Genomic DNA, 22,581 nt, shown 5'->3' on the forward strand with positions numbered 1-22,581 from the left:
GCAATGCCATAGGAGTGTGGTCTAATCTGAGCCACTGCAAAGCAATCTATTTGATGTTGTTGAAGCTATCATCCCGTTCTTCTGATAACAGAAGCCTATCAATTCTGGAGGTGATGTCTTGATTATCTCCTTTGAACCAAGTATATGGGCCATCCTCTAGTTGAATGTCAATCTACTTCAGATCTTCTATGAATCTACAAATTCTCTCATGCCTTTTTTCCTTCTCAAACAGTTTCTCTTCTTTGAGATGAACCTCACCGCATTGAAATCTCCACACAAAGCCCAAGGTCCTTCTATTAAACCCCTTCTAGCCCCCTTATTTCCTCCCAGCCAAGCCTCCTTTCCATATAGCAATTGGGGGCATAAGCCCTTGTAATGTGACAAGTGAAATTTTGAAGTTGAGCTTCAAATTCGCAGGTTATAGAGTAGATGTCAATCTCAAGAATATCCCCCTTCCACGCAATCCCATAACATTAGAATTCCCCATCTAGTCCCACTAGCTTCCAAATCTATCTCCCTCCCTAAATCTGCCTAACATCCTCTATCACATCCCCTTCTAACTTAGTTTCTTGCAAACAAATGATGTCTGCATTCCATCCCCCCCAAATTATTTTGATTAATCTTCTCTTATCCCTGTTATTTAGTCCTTTACATTCCATTAAACCAATTTAAATTTCATCTATCACTTTTTTTTTTTGAGAAAGTTAACTGGTATTATAAACATAGAAGTACACCAATAGTGAACTCTTGTAGTAATTACATCAAAAGTATAGAGGGGTTTACCAAAAAGAATCAAAACACCTATCTCCCTCATAAACTATCTAAGAATAGGGTGATGTCCCCCGGATCCTTGGGAATTGAATGGATACACCAAAAGTAAAAGGTCACTAACAATTCATTTTAATGCTTTGGAAAGGGATGCTCTTGTTCTCAAAACATCTTTGATTTCTCTCACTCCATATTGTCCACCAGATGCAGACAGGGACAATCTTCCATCTCTCCTTGTGTCCTGACTGATTTCCATCTCTATTCCAACATGCTAGGACTTCTGCAGTATTTCTAGGCATGGTCCACGTGATACCTCTTAGGTTAATGAAATACTTCCATAGTTTCTCAGTCAATTTACAATGCAAAAAAAGATGGTTTATTGTCTCTGTCTCAGTTTCACAAAAAAAACATCTGGAGCATAAGTCCTTTCCTCTTTTCATTAAGTTATCCTAAGTCAGAACAGATTGTCTTGCAACAAGCCATGTGAAGTAAGCCACCTTATGTGGTATCTTCCCTTTCCAGATCATCTTCCAAGGCCACAACTCCTTGGTTTCTGTTGAAATGTATAGTAGTTTGTAGGCTGATTTTACCTTGAACTTGCCATCTTTCTCCAGCTTCCATGTCAATTTGTCTTCCTCACAAGTGAGGTTCTTGGCTTGTTCCAAGGTATTATAGAACTGAGTCATTCTCTCCATTTCCAAGTCATTGAGGAACCTTCTAAAAATCAGGTTCCATCCTTGTTCATTTTTTACTTCTACAATTGCAGCCATTTTCTGCTGATTGAGAATATAAATGTCTGGGAACTGTTGTCTCAAAGGTGTTTGTCCCATCCATATATCATTCCAGAACAAGGATTTCCTCCCATTTCCCACATTAATCACAGAGTTGCTCCAAATTCCAGGCCACTGATTTCTAATAGTTCTCCATAGACCCACACCATAAGGAGTATTAACCTCCTTAGTAGTCCATGATCCTTCCTTTCCATATCTTGCAAAGATAGTGTCCTTCCATAAGCTCTGATCATCTGTTGCTAGCCTCCAGAGCCATTTTAGCAGAAGGCTCTTATTGTGGGCTTTCAAATTCTTAATTCGCAGACCTCCCTCTTTTTTGTTGGAAATAACAGCATCCCATTAACCAAGTGAAATTTCTTAACCCCTTCCCCATTACCTTGCCAAACAAAATTTCTTCTGATTGTGTCCAGCCTCTGAATGATCTTCCCAGGCATAGGAAAAAGGGACATCATATAGGTTGGCATGGCATCAAGAACACTGTTGATAAGTGTGACTCTACCACCCGAGGATAAGTATGGACTTTTCCAGTTAACCAACTTCCTTTCACATTTTTCTACCACAGAGTTCCAGATGCTCAAAGATTTACTCTTAGCTCCCAAAGGCATGCCAAGATAGGTGGTGGGAAGTTCCCCTATCTTGCCACCTAAAATGTTTGCCATGAGGCTGATCTGTGGTACTTCATTCACAGGATAAATAAAGCCTGTTGGGCCAGTGGGTCCAGGCCTAACTCTTTTCCTTTCAGCTGCTTAGTATCACATGCCCTGTTAATAGATTCAAAATCTTTTGTGCTTCCCACGTGAAAGTTCATGTCACCAGCTGGCAGGCAGAGGAGTGGATTTCGAAGTTTCACCCTTCTGCAATAACCATTGGTTTGAAGACTGAGTCCTCCTATCTCCTCCGATATCGTAGGCACTCTCTCCGGCGAAAAACCTTGTCGGTGTTTCATCCCATACTTGTATGATATACTCAATACCTTCAAAAGCTATCTACACCTCCTTCGGAATGGAATTTCCGTTGGCTTTGACTAGTATTCTTGCCCACTTTAGGTGATTGCGAAGATTTGTTTCCTCCTCTGTCTTCACCCAGCCACGGCAGAAGTCCCCCACTGCTTTAAATACATTCTGAAACCACAAATGTAAAGGGAGGCCCACTGATCCACGACTGGCTTATGGCAACCCTAGATTGAATTGCACCAACAGTCAGCGACCACCATTGCAGCCGAATTCCTTGATTCTTCCACAACCATCTTCCTCTAAGAACATGCTCGGCCGCATTTATGGACGTAAACTCGAAGAGAAAGCAGTTGTTTCCCATCTCGTAAACGTTAAGGCCGTGGGCTTGGTTCCAATTTTTGCTTGCCCATCTACGAACTTCCGACAGGGTGGCCATCTCAGATCCAATTGTTGGAAAGCTACCAACAAGGCTCTTGCCTAAGAGCTCATTTCGAGGTTGATTGAGGCCACCATTTATGAGGATGGTGTCCCCTCTCTCCTTTATGACTGCACTATTGATCTCTCTGGACGACCATCTGCTCCTCCTCACCGACTCTGCATATGGAATCTCTTTATCCACTATTTTATAATTCTGATTGACTGTCTCTTATTAGCTTTGTAATAAATGAACTTTTCAATTTTGGTGGCCAGATCCCACCAACCAACATTGAATGAGATTTCTGGGACTATTAATACTGCTTTGCTCTTTCCTTGAATGCTAATAATGCTTATATATCTTCCTTTGTTGTTAAAGTTTCTTGCACAGAATAAGTGTGAAACATGCTCCTGTCTTCTCCATCTTCTAACTGTGTTTCCTTTCACCTTTGTCATTTCCTTAAGGATCGAACAGATCCATTCCATCGATTTCTGACTAAAGCTAGCTCTGCTAATCATGATCCTTCCTCTCTCAGTCCAGTCATACCACATCTCCGCTCGTGATTCATCTCTAGCTATGTCATAAGACTTGAATCCCATTGCGAAGAAAATCATATCTTTATCCATTGATTAGAAGAAAAGGAAAATAGGTTAGAAGAAAAAGAAGATAATGCCAGTTTGAAAGAAAGAAAGAAAAAAGGAGAGGATTCTGGTGACAGAAGGTCACCGGAGGGGAATTCTGCTCTCCTAGATTAGGAGAGAGAAAGATTTTGAGCAAGTTTCTCCACGTACCCCTGTTTCCACTATTTTTCAATTTCACATCAAAGTTACTAGACTTTTTGATAAAGTTACTAGACTTTTTAAATCTTGGGAACCTCTGAATCTTGTTTTCTTGCACACCCTCTACTTCCATTCTCCTGGCATGTCTTGAATTGTCCACTTGAAGTAATAATTCCAAGGCCTCCTCTCCATGGCCCTGGAAATCAACACCCAAAACTTTACCCAATCCTGTTTCTAAAGCTCCATTGTCCTCCTTTCTGACATCTCCCCCCCTTACTTCATTATTGTTAGAGTAGGAAATACAGTGGCGGATCCAAAAATTTTATATTATGGGTGCTCAATTTTTTTTAACTCGAAAATTACTACATAGAATGGTTGCTCAATTAATACATTTCAATGAAATACTAAATTTTATACATAAATAGTAAAGTTTGTCACAAAAGGCAGTGGGTGCTTAAGCACCCATTATGCACAAGGTAGGTGTAACACCCCGTATTCGAAACGGACAAAAATGCAGATTTTGAGAAGTTGCAGGTGAAACTTACGGTCACCATCCACGGACCGTAGGTCAGACCACGGCCCGTGCTGGTGGACCGTGGTTCACCACTGCAACCCCTCCCCAGCCAGCTCAGAAAATTGGCTAAGTCCCGACTCACGGACAGACCCACGGTCCGTAGATCAGACCACGATCCATGGTCTGTGTCCGTGGATTGAGACTTCCCTTACCCAGCCTCTGACACAAACTACGGTCGACCAGCACGGACCGTCATTTGATCCATGGTCCGTAGGTCTGACCGTAGATGAGGGTCAGCAACCAGTTAGCTGAATTTTGTTGATGGGTCAACTTCAGATGGTCATAACTTTTAGCACAAAACGAATNTCTCGTGATGTAGGTTCAGGTTCTCAGCATCCAGATCACGTTTAGATCGGTTCTCGATCAGTTCAGCAGCATCAGTGGTGAGTCCTCATTCTTCGAGGACTAGTGACATGTTTATCTTTATCGCTTTTAGTCTTTAGTTTCAGTTTTGCTAGATCTAGTTGGGGTATGTCCCAACATTTCTAGTCAGTTTAGAGGCTTATTTCAGACATAGTTAGATTTAGCTTAGTGTTTTGAGTTTGATATTTCTTTTGTATTAAACTCTCAGATTTGAAATATCTCAGTTATAATATATGGGGATTCCCCATCTCTTTAGTTTATTTATGATTTAGCTNCAGTGGCAGATCCAAAAATTTTATATTATGGGTGCTCAATTTTTTTTAACTCGAAAATTACTACATAGAATGGTTGGTCAATTAATACATTTCAATGAAATACTAAATTTTATACATAAATAGTAAGTTTGTCACAAAAGGCAATGGGTGCTTAAGCACCCATTATGCACAAGGTAGGTCCGCCACTGGTAGGAATAGGTATATACAATCCTACTTACAATAGAGATAGGAATAGGAATAGAATGTAGTTTCCTACTTGGTCAAGGATTGTATTGTACGGTCTATGTAATAATGTAGAGACAACAATTCAATAATATTTTTTCTCCAATATTTCTCACAATTATCATCTATCTCTATTAATAGGGAGTTAATATCTCAAAAGGTCATTGAACTATAAGAATTTAATCAACAAAGTCATTAAATTTTATTTTGTATCAATAAAATCACTCAACTTGTCACTTTTATCTTCAAAAATCACTCAAATACATTTATCTTTAAAATCAAATTGACATGGCAAAATAAGTTGTTTTTATACCATATAAACAAGAATCCCACAAATAAATAAAAATTTAAAATTTCCCACATTATTTTTTATTTTACTTTTTGAAAAAAATTGAATCTGCACCATTTCCAGGCACTTTCTCCCGTTGAAGTGTTATTTCTAATACATTTTGAATAATTTTAAATTTCTTCGAACAATTCCCATTTTTCTCAAAATATAATTTTTACACCAAGAAACTAGAAAGAAAGTGGAGGCACTTTTCCCAAAAACTCTCTCTCCTACTTCCTAGGAGAGAGAGAACCCTCTTTTCGGTAGGTCGCCGGAGAACTACCTTCCTAACTCTCCTTCCTCTATATCCGGTGATCCCTTCCGATCATTGGAACACCTTTTCGCTTCTTCTTTCTCTCTCTTTTCTCTTTCTCTTTCTCTCTCTTTCTTTCCATTCTCTTTCATCCTCAGCCAAGCATTTGATGGACGACATCATTTACTTCGCGGTGGGATTCAAATCATACGATATTGCAAGAACCTCAGGTACAACAGGAGATTGGTATGACTGGACAGAAAGAAACAGGAAGTTTGTGACGAGAACAACATTCAATGGCAAAGATATGGAATGGATTTCTTGGACCTTGCGAGAAGCTTCCAAATCGAAGGGGAACTCAGTTAGAAGATGGAAGAAAAAAATGCCTTTTCAGAAATCTATTGCGCCAAGAATTTTAACAAGTTTGGCAGATATATAAGCTTGATAAACGTCAGAGGTAGAAGAAGGGCAGTCATCATTATACCGAAGCTAAATTTTAACTCAGGCTGGATAGGAATTGCAGAGAAAGTTGGGAGATTCATTAGTAGTCACAAACGTGGGGGGAACTTAGAGAAGCATAGACTGGTTGACAACAACATTTCCTATGCGAATATGCTAAGAAGCACTAAATGGGGGAATGAGGGGAGGGAAAACACGCAAACAGCGTGGTGCACTTGCGGGAAACTCCTTGCCGAGGGCCTGTGCACCCCCGGGATTAGNGGATGCACAAGAAAGGGATTTTTTCTGTGAAGTCTTGTTACTGGAGCTTAAACTCTAATCAAGCTATGGAAATGGAATGGCCTTGGAAACTAATCTGGAAAATCAAGGTTCCTCACAAGGACTCAGGTTTTATTTGGTTGGCAATTAGGGAAGCATGTCTAACTCATTAAGTGTTACAAAGAAGAGGTATACAGATTTGCTCAAGGTGTTTCATGTGTGGGGAAGAGGCAGAAGTTAATAGTCACTTATTCTTACACTGCAGAACAGCTGCAAATCTGTGGAACATGTTCTTATGTATACTTGGAGTTAACTGGGTAATGCCCAAGACTACTTTAGAGTTGTTGAGACAATGGGAAGGAGTGGGCAGAAGAAGAAGATCCAAAGGTGGAAATGCATCCCAGCCTGCATCTGGTGGACATTGTGGAAGGAAAGAAATGAAAGATCACATGATGGGAAACTTAACAGCACTCAGAAAATCAAGATGAATAGCTTGAGCCTGCTGTATTTTTGGTGTAAACAGGATTTGGTGGGGGAGGTAGATAGCTTAGTGGATTTTAAAGCTCAATTGTAAAGTTTTGGCCAGTTTTTGGCTTTTGAAATCACCCCCTGGGGGCTGTAAATCCCACCTCATCAGGCTTTGCTGATGAGTTTTGATGTGAATATAAAGTTACCTTATCAAAAAAAGAAAGTGTGAACCTCTGGTGGACTCACTGAACAGGAACAATCCACAGAGAAATAACAAATCTAAAAGTCACCATTTTTTACATTATTTTTTATTTTGCAACATTTTTTTTCAAGAAGGTCAAAATCCGCACCATTTTTAGTTTTTTTTAAAAAAAATTTGTTTATTTGTGGAGTCTATGATTATATGAAATAAAAAAGAATTTACTTTTTATGTCAAATTTATTTTAATGATAAATGTAGTTGAGTGATTTTTGAAGATAAAAGTGTTAAGTTGAGTGATTCTATTGAAACAAAACAAAGTTCAATGACTTTGCTAGTTAAATTCTCATAGTTCAATGACATTTTGAGATATTAACTCATTAATAGGTGTTGAGATTCTATAATTGATTCTCCGACCATGTTAACCATCTCCTCCTCCACCTAGGCAATTGGATTCGAGTTCTGAGTGGCTATTCTTTCTGTATCTTGATTGTATTGCAGCTCTGGGAGTTCTGGAAAATTACCACTGTTAAGTGGTATTGGGCTTTAACAAGTTATGTCATTAAAAATGACTTGACTTGAAAAATCTAGCCCATTCTTGAAAAGGAGTTTCCCTCTTTCTACTGGGCAGCCGATGGCTCAAAGCTGCTCCCTCAATTAAATGAGATGTGTGCCCGAAATAAAGGTACTAACAGAGGAAAAATCCAGCTAGATATTGAAAAACATCGATATTAAAGTGAAGGGGAAATATAAAAGACACTTTAGTCAAAGAATAGAAAAACATACTGTGCATGTGTCGATAATGGAAGTGAAGCGTATCCAATTACCACCTGGCAGAAGTAAACAAAGAAAAGAGCAACTTATAAAGAGTCTGCCATCAACCAGTGTACCAACTCTAACATGTGGAAAACACACATTCCAACACATGCAGGGTGAAGAGAGGAAGCTCAAACTGTCAGTTTAATTGACACAATCCTCAAAAGCCAATTAACATCAAACTTACCGGCTTTGGTGCTTCAAGTTTTGTCTGAAGATCAACATGATAGAAAGTAAACAAAAGGTGGTGTGATGGTGTCCAAATAACAGGCAAAGAAACTTTGATTTCATCATGGTAGCTGGCCACCCTTGCCCCCACAGCAACTTGTGTGTGAGACCATTTCTGAAGTGGTACACCTGGTTCCTTTGGATGCATAGCCTAATGATAAGAGAGTTATATAGGAATCCAACCACATGAAATCTACAAAATAAACTGCTCTGAAAACACAAATACAGACCTCTAGAGATGGTTTTCGAATATCTGTGTCGTCCCTTCTCAGTTCAACACGAATAAACATGTTTCGTTTCCGACTCATACTAACAGTCAAGGGGTAGACATATAAGCAGTGAAAGAGCTGCAAGAACGGTTCATTCCTTGTCGTTGTGCGGAAGTCAAAAGCTTCAAACTGTACACTCAAATATAATTTATTCTGAATCAGTTAGTAATGAATCAAATCTCATCGAACAAGTTGACAGGTGCAAGACCAACAGGCCACGTAACCTATATCACAAGATTTGGAAAAATTATGTTGCTCTGCATTTAAGCCTTTGCAATAAACTGAAAAGTATTTTGGTCACATTATATGAGCACAAGATTTACTTAAGTATATTATCTTAGACGATCTTAGAATCATCTTTAGACAAAGATGTACCAGATCATCAGGGTGACGGCTGAGGCTTCCATATACGAGAGTTTAGACTAAAGCAGCTGAACAGAAAAGCACTTCTCTCAAACAACATACCACTGAAATGTGCCAGCTATATACTAAGCAATTCTAAAGTTATAATTGTTGAACTTAAAAGGAAAAAACATTGATTTGAAAGACGACACTTACATCATCAGCAGTATTTTCCACATTTTCATGAGTAACTGAACCATTCCGAACAAGCTCTTTCATCTCAGATGATTTAGACTTGGAAAAGGAACCATTAGTAGGGCATTTCATAGAAGTTGAATCATTCAAATGGTCGCCATGATCAAGAGAATCATAGATCAAACTACCACTCTCCAAAGCATTTTCAACTTCAGTAGAGCTAGCTGGCAGTTTTTCGATTTCCAATTTCAAGACACCTTTTACTGGTTTATGAACCTTTCTCTTTGGATCCTGAAATTTAATCAAATCAAATATCAACTGACAGAAGGGATGCAGAATTGAAATGTGTAAATTAGTTACTTAAGCAAAAGAAATCAGAAGAACGTGCTGACTTCAATCGAGTAATGGGAGGAAAAAGTCATAAGCAGGAATAGATGCAACATTAAATTCCTATATAGCAATGCTTTATGGTGGTGGACGGACCACAACAATTATGCCTTAGTCCCAAACAAGTTGGGGTTAGGTATATGAATCCTCACGATTTCATTTAAGCCTACCTCAAGTCATCATCACACCACATAAAAATAAGAGTTAAACTAAGTTAAATATATATACATAACTGTAATAATTGTAATAACAATATTAGAAGTCATCTAACAAGACTGAAGAGTCTGTTTGGCCATGCTACCAAAGGCAACTTATTTTGAAATGCACTTTCATCAAGAAGTGGTAGAGATATTGAGAGGTTTTATTGTTTTCTCCAAAACCAAAAAAAAGAGATATTGAGAGGATTAAAGCTACAGTCAAACCGAAGTAAGTTAAGACTTAAGACTTCAATGGGGGATTTTTCCCAACTAGAGGATGAGAAATATACTATGTAAATGAGGGGAGCGTATAGGCGAGGTGACGAGCGCTTGTGCAGGTACTAGGTGATATGCCGTGATTTACTTGCTTATTATGCTTTACTTTGATTGATTCGACTGATTACTTAATTTACTAAGCAACCTCAGGATTATATATAAACTAGAGAAAGAGACAGATTTTTCCAGTGAATGTACTGGACAGAATGCAACAGATGGTTGATACATTGGGTGGAGAAATTGGAAGCACCCCAACCATGCATCTTGGAATGCCGCTTGGGGAAAAGAGCAAATCCAAAGATATACGGTCTGGATCATAGAAATATGTGAGAAAAGTTGCTACCAAAGACGAACTGCATATCTTTTAGAGGTAGATTGGTTCCAATCAACTAGTTCTGGATGCACTTCCCACATATACGATGTCACTATTTCCTATATCGGTAAATGCAGAAAAGAGGTTGGATGTAGTAAGGAGCAATTTCCTATGGCAAGGCAATAGATAGAAGAGAGGATTAAATGGAAAAAGCTGACCATAAGTAAAAAAAAAAAAGAAAGGGGCATGGGAATCAGGAGCTTAAAGAAGCAAAACAACTGTGGAGGTTCACCAAAGAAGAACATACTTTATGAGGAACTGTGACCACTCCTTATGGAATCAGCCTATGGAGATCCATCAGGAAGTTGTGGTTGAATCTAAAAGGCAGATTGAGGATCAATATCATGGATGGAAGGGAACTCTATTTTGGAAGGATACACTAGTGGGTCCTTCTTTGACTTTGTTTAAGGAGAAGGATCAACATACAAGACATACTAAAAAAAAAGTAATGGTAAAATAAGTTAGATTGCATCAAAGGCCACTAAGAGTCTGTTTGGATTAGCTTTTGCTTTTTTGGCTTATTTTTATCATTTTACCCTTAAATCAAGCGCTTATAGGCACTTTTTAATTTACCCAAACAGTTAAAAAAAGTGCTTAAAAGCTATTTTGGCTAAAAAAACACTTAAAATAAGCCATTCCAAACAGGCTCTAAATTATTCTTAAACCAATAAGTGAATAGAAATCATAAAGATAACAAATGAATGAAAACAAACCTGGAGAGATTCCTCAGTGTATCCTTCTTTGACTTTGTTTAAGTTAGACACTTCAACGACGATGGAGTTTCCATTTGAATAACCAAGCTTTCCATCTGCTGTAATTTTTGAAAGTGGCTCAGTGATACCCTCTTGTGAACTTGAAGCAGAGACGCTGGGAGCAAGAGGGCTGCTGGGAGAAGCAGAGCCACCCACAGAAGCTATGTTACTATCAAAGAGTGGAATGATGGCCCAGGAAAAGGACTCCCTGTAAGGCATGATCCGTGACCATACTTGTAGTTTCTGTTTCTCTCTCTCTGTCAGATGAACCTACATACAGGTAGAGATATTCAATTAGAAGAAAAAAACATATCCTATTACATGCAAAATGACTGCATATAAACAAAACCTATCCGTGCAAAAACAAGCTGGAGTACTTCAGCGAAAGCAAAACAACATTTCTAACTTAGCGCTTGAGAAGAAACTACAATAGTTTAACCTCAAGAAAAGCACATCTTCAGAATGTACTTGATAGAAAAGCTGGCAAAGTAACAAATTACAACCACCACAAATCAAATGCAAGAAAGTTTCTAGTGATTTACTTCTCACAGAAACTAAAACAGATGGAGTCCTTTCCTTTATTAATCAGATATCTCAAGAAAGTATGTCCTCTACTGGAAGAAAGTACAAACAGACTAGAAGTACGATTAAAGCTTCCAGACTGACAATTCAATAATTTTAAAGGGAAAGTCCAGATATGGCAGTAAACTGATGTGGCTCTAACAGTGTAGCTATAGAAAGGATAACATCAAACTTGAGCATAACATTCTATAACAAAACTAAAAACAGAAGTAAGAGGTCTGATACCACGAAGATGAAAAACGTGTGAATAGAAATGGTGAGAGCAGATTTGTTAATTGCAAGGAAATCTTTAAAAATACAACCTACACAAACTTCGATACATGTTTATTTCCTGTCCAGCATACCAAAAATACTCTAGTTTAGCAGGTTTTTTGGCTTAAAAAGGTATCCAGTTGGCTGCAGTAAGATCATATCCACTACCATACACCCAAAGTCTAGTACAGTTCTTTTCTTTCAGAATGTAAGAAAAAAAGAAGTGGGCCAAAATGGCAGGACGTAGAGAGGATATCTCCACTTCTTCATGCTAATAATGACCTATATAGAATTCCCAGTGGAAGCATATTCCTTTCTCCAAGAGTCTGCAACTGCTAAATGTTCAGCAACCATGTATCAAATGCCAAATAAGTGTAACCAACAAAAAGATGAAGACCAAATTTAAGCTTTGTGTCAGCATAACAAATCACTTAAAACAAAATAATGTATTGAAAATGAAGCAATCATTAAGTTAGGTCTTCCCAGAGGAGGTCATCAAACTTACTGGTTCCTTTCGTGAATAAACAGAAGGAGACACTCCACCTTCTTCAGTGGCAGGTTTTTCTAGTTGGATTAGCAGACAAATAGATGCTGATGGAGCATCTAGATGAAAAATGCAACGCCTTTCATAGGAACTGCTTGCCTGGAGATGGATCCAAAATAAACAGACATTACAACAGGCTAGCATCAGAAGAAACTAGAGAGAAGTAAAAATGAAAACCAAGAAAAAGATAAGCAAAACTGAAGCAGCTTACTTCTTGCATTTCGGTAGGCAATACATGGAAAATAAAATCCTCAGAAAGTTTTTCTCTTCGCTCCCTATTATATAAACAAATTGTGCCATAAAACGGCTCTACAAAAGAACTTCGGAAACTCAGATAAGGAGTGCTGGCAGCTCAAACTTCAAAGGCTTAAATGAATAGAAAAATCTTAAGCAGACACATCTTTTTAACAATCAAGACCAGTATTCAACAATATAAACTCACCAACTAGTCCAGCTTGAAATGACAATGATAGGACTTTCACAGCAATCTTCAGACCGCTATAACCACAGCCATTTAAGTGATAAGAAACATTACAAGGAGGGAGAGGACAAAAGGAATGTTAAATGATTTACAACCTCGTATACTGGGACATATGAGCTTCAGGAATCCTTTGCCCAAATATTAATGATCTTTCATTTTCCCAGTCAAAAACTGGTTCATAAGTCGGTAGAGGGGATTCACCAAAATGCTGCAAGTTAATGATTTGAATCAATTTTAGAGAACGAGCATTTTAAAAGGCCTGCAATCTGCATTTGTGTAACAGGAAACAACCTTGGAGACTTTGGCATTTGAGAGGTCAGAGAAATTATCTTCAGAGAGTTGTGTCCCGGAAGTGCTGGGGATTTCACCATCAATTGAATCCTCAATCTTAGACCGTCTAGCATTTGCAAGATGCATTTCTGAAGACAATTCAGCATATAACCATTAGTTCCAAGAAAGGCAATAATATTGCAAAGCGGACAGTTGGGCTGTAACTATATTTTCAAATATTTATTTTCAGCTAATCAAAAGGGTGCAATTAGCTGAAAGGAAATTTTAAATGCCAAACCCACAGGAAAGCTGTTTCCGCTGTAAAACACTCATTAGTTTGCATGGCAAGAAAGAATCAAAATGCTTTCTAGGTGTCTACTTATATTCTGGATACGACGACAATAGAGGAATATAATTTTATGAAATACAAGATGCTCACTACATGATACGAAAGCTATTTCAACAAGGACAATTTCAGATATTCAAGGATTGCACATTCTGTTCTAGACTAAGCAGGTCTAATGGAATTTCCATATTCATAGAGTATTTCTTCATTTTAATATTTGGAAAATAAATTTGGCATTCGAATTTTTTAATATATTTTGTTAACCAGTGAGACAGAGCGAGGGGTTGGTTATAGAGGGTACGTGGAGAGGTAGAGGTACACCGAAGAAGGATTGGGAAGAGGTGATAAGATAGGATATGACACTGTTTCAGGCTACCGAGGTCATGACCCTAGATAGGAGGGTGTGCAGGACTTGTATTAGGGTAGAAGGGTGGTAGATAGTGTAGTGTTGTCTTGCTTAGGGTGGTTGGTGTTTGCGATGGTACTAGTTTTATTATTATAGTTCTTGTTTTTTTTATTTTTATCATTGTTTATTATTGTTTTTTAATAATAATCTACACTAGTATGTTGTTTATGGCATTTCGATTATCACATGATTTTATTGTTGTTTTAGCTACTTTTGCACTGTTTCTTGTTTCGATTTCTCTTCATTGTCTTCTTCTTTATACCGGAATTTGTTTCACTTGAGCTGAGGGTCTTTCGAAAACAGCTTTTCTATCTCCATGAGGTAGTGGTAAGGTCCGTGTACATTCTACCCTCCCCAAACCTCACTTAGGGATTTCACTGGGTATGTTGTTGTTGAAATATACTACAGAAAAATTGTTGTATTTTACTATGACTTTGCTATACACTTTATTTTCTTGATTTTAAAGATAGTATGCACAAACGGACTAGCAGACAATTCTACACGTATTGCACCATTAAGATGTTTAATTTGGAAGAGATGAGAAGAAGAGCTTCAGAATTTATGGAATCGTCAGGTTCTTTAGGAATGGATGAATGAAGAGCATTGAAGATGTCCTGCTGGAAAAAAGAGTTGCATAGATACACATGAAATGTGAAACTTCTCCGTTCAAATCGGCACCCTTTCACAAAATGTTGAACACAATCTACTCACGAATACACACAAGACATATCAGAATATCAGTGACCCCTAACCCTTAATCTTCACATACACAGAGAAGAGGTGTCCCAGTAGGGTATCTCACCTGTTTCAATATCAGTATCAGGACCCTCATATATTTGACTCTGAAATGAAGTCGGGCTGACGCTTTCATAGTGACCATACTTGTTCTCATCTTTTACCCAGTCGGTTCTGTAGCATTGCACGAGTTCATTTAAATGTGGCCACTGCTCCAAATTTTCATCAAGCTGCAATTAAAAGGAAAGAATAATGAGAGCATGATAATAGGACAAAGGAATTTATCAAGTGGTGATTAAGAATGAAATGGTTTATCGCACAGATAATTTTTGAATAACTTGTCAAAATAATATTTAATATCAAAGTGGGTACAGACATAATCTGCCTCCACATTCTATCAACAATCCAAAAGGACCATACATGAATTGCATGATGCAACTATAAAAATAAGAATACTTGATTAAGTTAGTAGCACAAACTGTACATTGTAAATTCTGCATAGGGTTTATGAAGGATGGCTTTCAAGCACTTAATAAGGAATCTATTTATATATAAAGGAGGAACATAGACAAGGTGATGTGGCACCTCTCTATGGCCTCCATTCATATTTATCTTTTTTCTTCTTTTTTTGACCATTTTCTTCATTTAATTTATTTGTTTTTTTAAATATATCATTAAGTCTTTATATTCAATTACTCAACTTTTCACCTCCCACTATAATATATATTCTTTATTAGATATAATGTGCATATATTTATAACTTTCATAATTTCCAAATTTTCATATTCATAACCCTCTCCCACTACAATATATATTCTTTATTAGATATAATGTGCATATATTTATAACTCTCATGATTTTTAACTTTTCATATTCATAACCCTTAAATATCAAATATGAAAGTTAAGATACCTTATGGTATTCCTCCATTATTTTCTATATAAATTCATATTTTTTGTTTCATGAGATTCTATCCAAAGTTACCCTTCATTTTCACTATAGTATTATGTTCATGCTTTTATTTGGCTTGAAAAAGAAGAAGAAAACTCTTGAATAGTGATAGGCTGGTGAAGTGAATATTGACAAGAGATTAGATAATTATGTATTGAGTTCTCTTCCCTTCTATTTTTAATGATGTGCATTGTTCTATTTCTTTTTTCTCTTTTTTTTCTGATATATCTCTATGATACCTCTTAAATTTAATTTTTATACGAAGAAAGCTTTTGAATAGTGATAGATTTGTGAAGTGGATATCAACAAGAGTGATGCCTCTCCGCTTTTGTTTGACTTGAAAAAAAAAAAAAACTCTTGAATATTGATAGGCTTGTGAAGAGGATATGACAAGATCTTAGACAATTATGTATATTGATTTAGTTTTTCCTTCTATTTTTTATTTTAATGATTAAAGTGGCAATGATATGTGTATTGTATTATTTCTTTCTTTCTTTCTTGTGTATCTTTATGATGCCTCTTAAGTTTAATTTTTATACAAACATCTTATTGTTGTAAGTCTATAATTTCTTTTAGTTCAAATTAGTATTATAAAATACTAGAGTAAGAATCCTAAAGTAATACCACTTCCTCACAAATTTATCTTAATTATGATTGAAATTTTGCTATAAGTACAAATCAAGTTTAGAATTTATAAATATTCTCTCTTGGTACAAATTAGTAACTTAATTATGTTGAAAAAGATGCTAATTACTAATCAAATTTTAAAATTTATAATCGATTGCTTAAAAGAAATAAATTTTAATAATTAAAATATATTCTTTATTTGATGTTTGTTATGTAAGTTCTTAAAACTATCGAGAAATATGCCTACGTGAAAACTTTAAAAGATAAATATCCAGTAACATGGAGGGAAAGAGGATGAGGTAATTCTAAAAAAGTTTATATACACAAAGAAGAAACATTTATATTATTTGAAATAATTGAGACACAATCATTGCTATTGATATTATAAAGAAAGGGCATAACTTATTTGTTCATCATAAGGTCAAGTTGTATTGTTTATTGTTTTTCTACATAATTCACTTCATTAAACATAATTACGATTCATATTTGGTAGAGGAGGGCGGAAAAGATCGAAATGAACAAAGTCAAAATCAACAACACAAATGAATAATATAAAGTATTAACTAATTATTAGTTTGTTTTATACTGGGGGATTATAAATTAGTGCTAGATTTATCTCTAATACTCAAAATAAGAAGATGGTGTATGTATATTTAATCAAATATTCATTGTATCTAGATAAATAGCCTAAATCTAAAATAAATAGGAGAAGAGGACATTTTGGGTCATCATTGTTTAAGTTTATTTTGGCTTACATGCTCATAATGTTTGGAAATTATAATAACAATTAATTGACTAACTTTCTAAGAATAAGAACGTTAATTATATTTTATCACATTATAAAAATCATTATTCTACGTTAAAGCTAATTAGTAAGTAGAAGTTCCACGATTAAAACATTACTCACTATTTAATTGTAACCATTACTTATTTACATTAAAAGTATATTAATTATAATTAACAAACCCAATATATATCATCTATTCTTTAAAAGTATATTTATTTAGTTCTTCTTCTATTGTTTTTTTACTTTGAAAAATAGTGTATTTATGTTATTTATTTTTAAATCGTTATAAATTACAAGAATGTTTTTTCACTTCTAAAGAAGATGATAACATGTAAAAAATAATCATATTTTTTCCTATGGAACCAAATATACATCTATACATTTATACGAAGGTATAATATAATTATTTTATTTTATATTCTTTTTATGTAAGAAGAAACTCTCAAAAAGTATTTAAAAATTTCAACTAAAATTCACATATATTAAATATATACATAAAAAAAGACATATATACAATACCTCTTCTATTTAAATAATATTTAGTAAATTATTTGTGTTTTTTCATGACCGCGCGAAGCGCGGGTGAATTCACTAGTACGTATATGTGCTATGCTACCCAAGTTAAACTGAGATTCAGCACCAAATATACAATGAATGTAACTTTTTTTGTCATTTGGGAGATTGAAAGGAAAAATCCTACCATAAGATGTATTTCCATACAAAACATATTTTCTACCATGGGAAAATTGACGATGATGTCACACATCGTATTGGTGCTGGTGGATGAAATGGAGGCTCACATCAGGAGTCTTGTATGATACGAATGTGCCACAAAAACTTAAAGGTAAGTTCTACAAAGTGATAGTTAGACAAACTATGTTGAATGGAGCAGAGAGTTGGCCTATCAAGAACGCTCATGTTCAGAAGATGAATGTTGAGGAAATGAGGATGCAAAGATGGATATGTGGACATACTAGGAGAGATGAGATTAAGAACGAAGATGTCCCGGACAAGATGGAAGTGGCATCCGTGATGGACCAATTGAGAGAAGTGAAGCTGAAATGGCTAGGCATGTGAAAAGGAGATGTGCATATGCCCTGGTAAGAGGTGTGAAAGGTTGGCAATGATGGATTTAAAGAGGGGTAGAGGGAGGCTGAAAAAATATTGGGGAGAGGTGATTAGACAGATCGGGGTACATCTTCAGTTTATCGAGGACATGATATAAGCTATGGGGATATGAAAGTTCTGAGAAATATTATTGAATTGTGTAGCTACATTATTACACTAAGACCTATTTATAGGCATACATGACATTCCTTCTCCAAGTAGGATACTATATACAAACCATACTCCTATTCCTATGTTAACATTCCTCCTCAAGTGGGTGCATACAAGTCATATGGATTGAGCTTGCTACAAATGTAATTACCAATGATGGACGTGCTGAAAATANTTGGTATTAATTGGCGCCTTGATTCAAAAAGGCGATCGCCTCGCCGCTCGCCTCGCCGCGTGGCGAGGCAGGCCCTTGTCGCCTTTTGTCGCCTCTCGCCGTCCAAAACACTGGTGCATACAAGTCATATGGATTGAGCTTGCTACAAATGTAATTACCAGTGATGGACGTGATGGACGTGCTGAAAATATCTATAGACGGATCACCACTTCACAAATTTTGTAATAATATCTCCTAAGAGTATCTTTTCTCCGACAAAGTGACATTTAATCTCAATGTGCTTACTCATCTCATGAAATACCGAACTTGATGCAATGTGAAGGACCGCTTGGTTATCAGACATAAGTTCCATCTAGTCGGCTTTGTTTTTTTGTGGTTAAAAGTGTTGAGACGGGGGTAGTAGGATGACAGAAGAGGTGCTTGGCAAAAGAGGGACAAAGGTGTTAATTAAGAGTACACTTACAAACATCCTTACATACTTCATTTTCATTGTTTTACAATTTGGTTAACGTACAAGGTATTAAATTGTAGAGGCGTTAAGAGGAATTTCCAATAACATTCAACAGATTCGGCTAGGAAGTTCCACTTAATCCATCAGGAGTAGATAAAGTCCCCAAAGAAATAAGGGGTTTAGACCTCCAACTTACAACAAGGCCCTATTAAGAAATGCTAATGGAGATTCAAGCTTCAAGATTGAGAAGTATGCCAAGGAATTTGTAAGAAAAAAGTATGAAATTAAGTGTCAGGGTAGGCTGTCTACACCACACCCAATTGGGATGCAGCCCTTTCACGGACCCTACGTGAACACACGAAAGCACTGGTCACCCCGCCCGCTTGCTTGTTTACCCTTTAGTATGACAATAAACCCAAATGAAACTAAAACCTTGTTCAAAAATTTTGTGATATAGTTGTCAAAATACACTTGTCGCCCCATTAACAACCATTCTGCGAAATCAAATGTTTTGTTGCTTCCTTCCTTAAGAATCTCTAGCACGAAAATCTTATGTTTGAATTTTGAGTACTAATTAGCATTTCATCCCTATATTCCTTTTGTCTACCCATCAGCTTTCTCTAGTATTCCCACCACTCTCAAAATATCGATGACTCATTCTAACTCTTCTCAATGTGATTTATCTTTGAATTGATGACCTTGCTCAAACATAGAGAACACGGATCTGTCATAACTACTTTACATCAAGAGTTCTCCTTCATCTAAGCTACTATATTTATGACCTCAATTAGAAATTTCTAGGCTAATCACATTCATATTACCCACTATAACTTCAAAGCTTTAAATATTTTTTGTTTTACTTACCAAAAAGGAAATGATCCTTGTTTTCTCGCGCCTTGCTCAAAGACCTAGATGGCCTAATAGTTTGAACATTTACAAAAGCCAATGGCATTCTTTTGTCAAGTATGTGAACATCTAGCTCTTAATAGCGTATTTGGAAACAAGAATGGTAACAATCAAGATGAAAATATCGCTCTTCCTTGATACCAAGGAAGATTTAATGGAATCAATTTGGAGGCATGATCCAATTGTTGGCTCTTCTGATCTTGATTTCATTTTCTCCATTGTCAGTGAAGAGTCAACTATGGCAGATGATGTTGGCAAGCGTTTGTTTGCTAACTTATTTGTTTTTCTATTCCTTACCTTGTCTTTTGATTTTATTTTCGTGTATGACTAATAACTGAACCAAAACCGATAACAACCAAACTGATAACTGCATATTATATTTGGTTTGATTTGGTTTTAATAATTTAAAGATCAATTAAATTGATTTTGTTTTGGTTTTGGTTTTGACCAATAACTAACCCGTGAACACCTCCTTCTTCTTCTAGTGACACAACTGTGTGTATCCTTCACTTAGCCTTCCATTACCCACTACCACGAAACAATTCAACCACCACATGGGTGAAGCCCCTTGGCAACGTACCAAGAAGTGATAAAACTTCTTCTCCTAAACATATGTACATAAAAAAATTACTACTCTTTCTCATGATCTTTGTCGTTACAATCGACCGCTTTTGCTACCCACGAGTGAAAAAGCAAACCTTGATAGGTGGTCCAAAAATCAAAAAAGACATGGAAATCTCGACTACTCTCACAACAAAAGTTTATGATAGTATAAGTTGACTTAAAATACATTATCACTTACTTGTCTTCCCCCCTCCAACCTCCACGAGTTCTCACCCGTGAGCATGGTATTCATTTAGTAGAGTAGTTTCAACATTAAGAATTAATCCCCCCCCCCCCCCCTCTCTTGTAAATTCCTTTTGAATCTCAAGTCCCACAAACTCCCCTTCTTGCACAAACAAAAATTTGTTACACCATTATCTCTTTCTATCTATAAACTCTAAATAAATTGGGGAAGAACATCCCCAACATATTCTCCCGACACCATCTTTGATCCAAAGAAAAGTTGATACTACTTCCATACCCTACTCAACAAGTAAATAAGAGTTTGTTTGGATGGGCTTATTGGTTTAGGCTTATTTTTGTCTTTTTGGCTTAAAAACAAGTGATCACATTTGTACTTACATTACAAATGTATTTACATCACATTACAAATTCACAAAAGTACTCTCCCAATATAATTGGTAGACTTCCAAGAGAAAAGGAAATAAGTTGGATGGAAACCCCAAGCACAAGGCAAGTTGGCCTCCAAGGGTGCTCCCAGTACAAATAGCAAAAGACTCTAAATCAACGCACGCTTTATCAGAAAGAAGGAGGTAAAGCTTTATAGAGGCAACTTTGATGACAATTCCATGGTAAAACTAGCATGGAAGCAATGTAAGGACTACGAAGATGAATGCATGAAGAATTCGGTTTGGGGAGAAGTGGTCTTTTTAGCATCTTTATAGACCAAACAAAGTGCCTTCCTTAGTAATTTGGCTATAATAGACTTGCAGCACAAACAGGATCCCTACTGACTTAGTTCTCATTTCTCAAGAATATTAAGCTTAAATATCTCATCCTTGTAATTCTTTATTGACAATGAAAAAGACTAGAGTTAAGAAAATAACAAATGAGACTGAAGATTATTTCCTCCCAATCTCTGTCACTTTCTGTCCATACAAAGAAGCATTGGTAAGTCCAAAAGCTTGAATACCAAACTCACCAGTGGATCTAAATTCAAGGAACCAGCGAAGGAATGGTGTGGTATTCTCCGAAATCGATATCCACTAGATGAAGTTTCCATCAACTGCAAAAGAATAGACATAGTGAAAAATATCAAACAGAGTACTGTAAGAAGAGGCAAGGGTGTTTTACTCGGGAGATGTACAAATCTTGCATTTCAAACAATGTAGAGTAATGCCATATCAAAAACATGCTACAAAAACAATTTAAACACATTAACAAACAAAAGAAAGCTAATTCCTTAACCTTAACGGTTAAAAATGACAAGAGCCTACAATAATTTGCTTTCTTCCTTTCTAAGAGAATTGTTACAGAAAAGTTGGTTAGTCATACTCAGAGTTATAGTAGTCAGTTTACCAACACAACTTTGAAGGCAAAGCAGATCAATTTGGGGAAAATCACGAAGAGATATTTACAAATCGAAACTGTAGCTTTCATTGCGCATTGGAAAAAACAAAGACAATATGACTTGCAATTTGCATTGCACAATCATTTAGCAAAAAGAGTTAGGGTTTTCTGTCCCTTGAGAGACAGAAAGTAGCAAATCTGGAGAAAGGGAGAGAGGGGAGGAGAAAGAAAAATGTGAAAACTTACAGATCGATTTCGCCGGAGTAAGTAACCGGCGGAGAGTACGGAAGAGGAAAGCCGACGGAGAGGAAAAAGCTCACAGCGCAGAGAGGGGGTGAGCTTTCAGGCGACTTGTGTTGGTCAAAATATAGTCAAATTAAAATCGACACTGGTCTAAATCAACTAATAACTCAAAATATACGTAGTGACTTTCTTTTTTCATTTTCTTTTCTTTTTTAAAATCATTCTTAATGAGGTGTGTTTGGCCAATGAATTTTTTTCATTTTTGACGAAATTGAACTTTGAAAGTTATGTTAGTCCATAAAATTTTGAAATTCAACTTGAAGTTGGATATTAAATTTTTAAGAATTTGAAAATAACTTGTATCCTTGGTCAAACATAACTTCAATTTTTTTATACATCATCTTTTACTTTAAAAACAAAATTATATTTTCAAAGTTCACAATGAAATATGATCAAACATCCATTTAAAACAATT

At 36.2% G+C, this 22,581-nt stretch overlaps 1 protein-coding gene across 1 annotated transcript in view; it reads right to left on the minus strand.

The window, feature by feature from the left end:
- LOC125842714 (guanine nucleotide exchange factor SPIKE 1) overlaps nt 1-22,250 on the minus strand; it is a 54,446-nt gene extending 32,196 nt beyond the window's left edge. The window contains exons 1-13 of the mRNA XM_049522041.1: nt 22,110-22,250; nt 21,496-21,579; nt 14,623-14,785; nt 13,090-13,217; nt 12,894-13,006; nt 12,760-12,815; nt 12,529-12,626; nt 12,279-12,416; nt 10,901-11,209; nt 8,976-9,245; nt 8,379-8,546; nt 8,108-8,299; nt 7,891-7,934 (exon numbers count right to left, since the gene is read on the minus strand). Of these exons, the coding sequence (XP_049377998.1) occupies nt 7,891-7,934; nt 8,108-8,299; nt 8,379-8,546; nt 8,976-9,245; nt 10,901-11,209; nt 12,279-12,416; nt 12,529-12,626; nt 12,760-12,815; nt 12,894-13,006; nt 13,090-13,217; nt 14,623-14,785; nt 21,496-21,576 (1,760 nt within the window). The 5' untranslated portion in view covers nt 21,577-21,579; nt 22,110-22,250. The remainder of the gene's footprint in view (nt 1-7,890; nt 7,935-8,107; nt 8,300-8,378; nt 8,547-8,975; nt 9,246-10,900; nt 11,210-12,278; nt 12,417-12,528; nt 12,627-12,759; nt 12,816-12,893; nt 13,007-13,089; nt 13,218-14,622; nt 14,786-21,495; nt 21,580-22,109) is intronic.
- Nucleotides 22,251-22,581: the final 331 nt, after the last annotated feature.

Source organism: Solanum stenotomum, chromosome 10 (assembly GCF_019186545.1).
Source record: "Solanum stenotomum isolate F172 chromosome 10, ASM1918654v1, whole genome shotgun sequence".
Classification (NCBI taxonomy): Eukaryota; Viridiplantae; Streptophyta; class Magnoliopsida; order Solanales; family Solanaceae; genus Solanum; species Solanum stenotomum.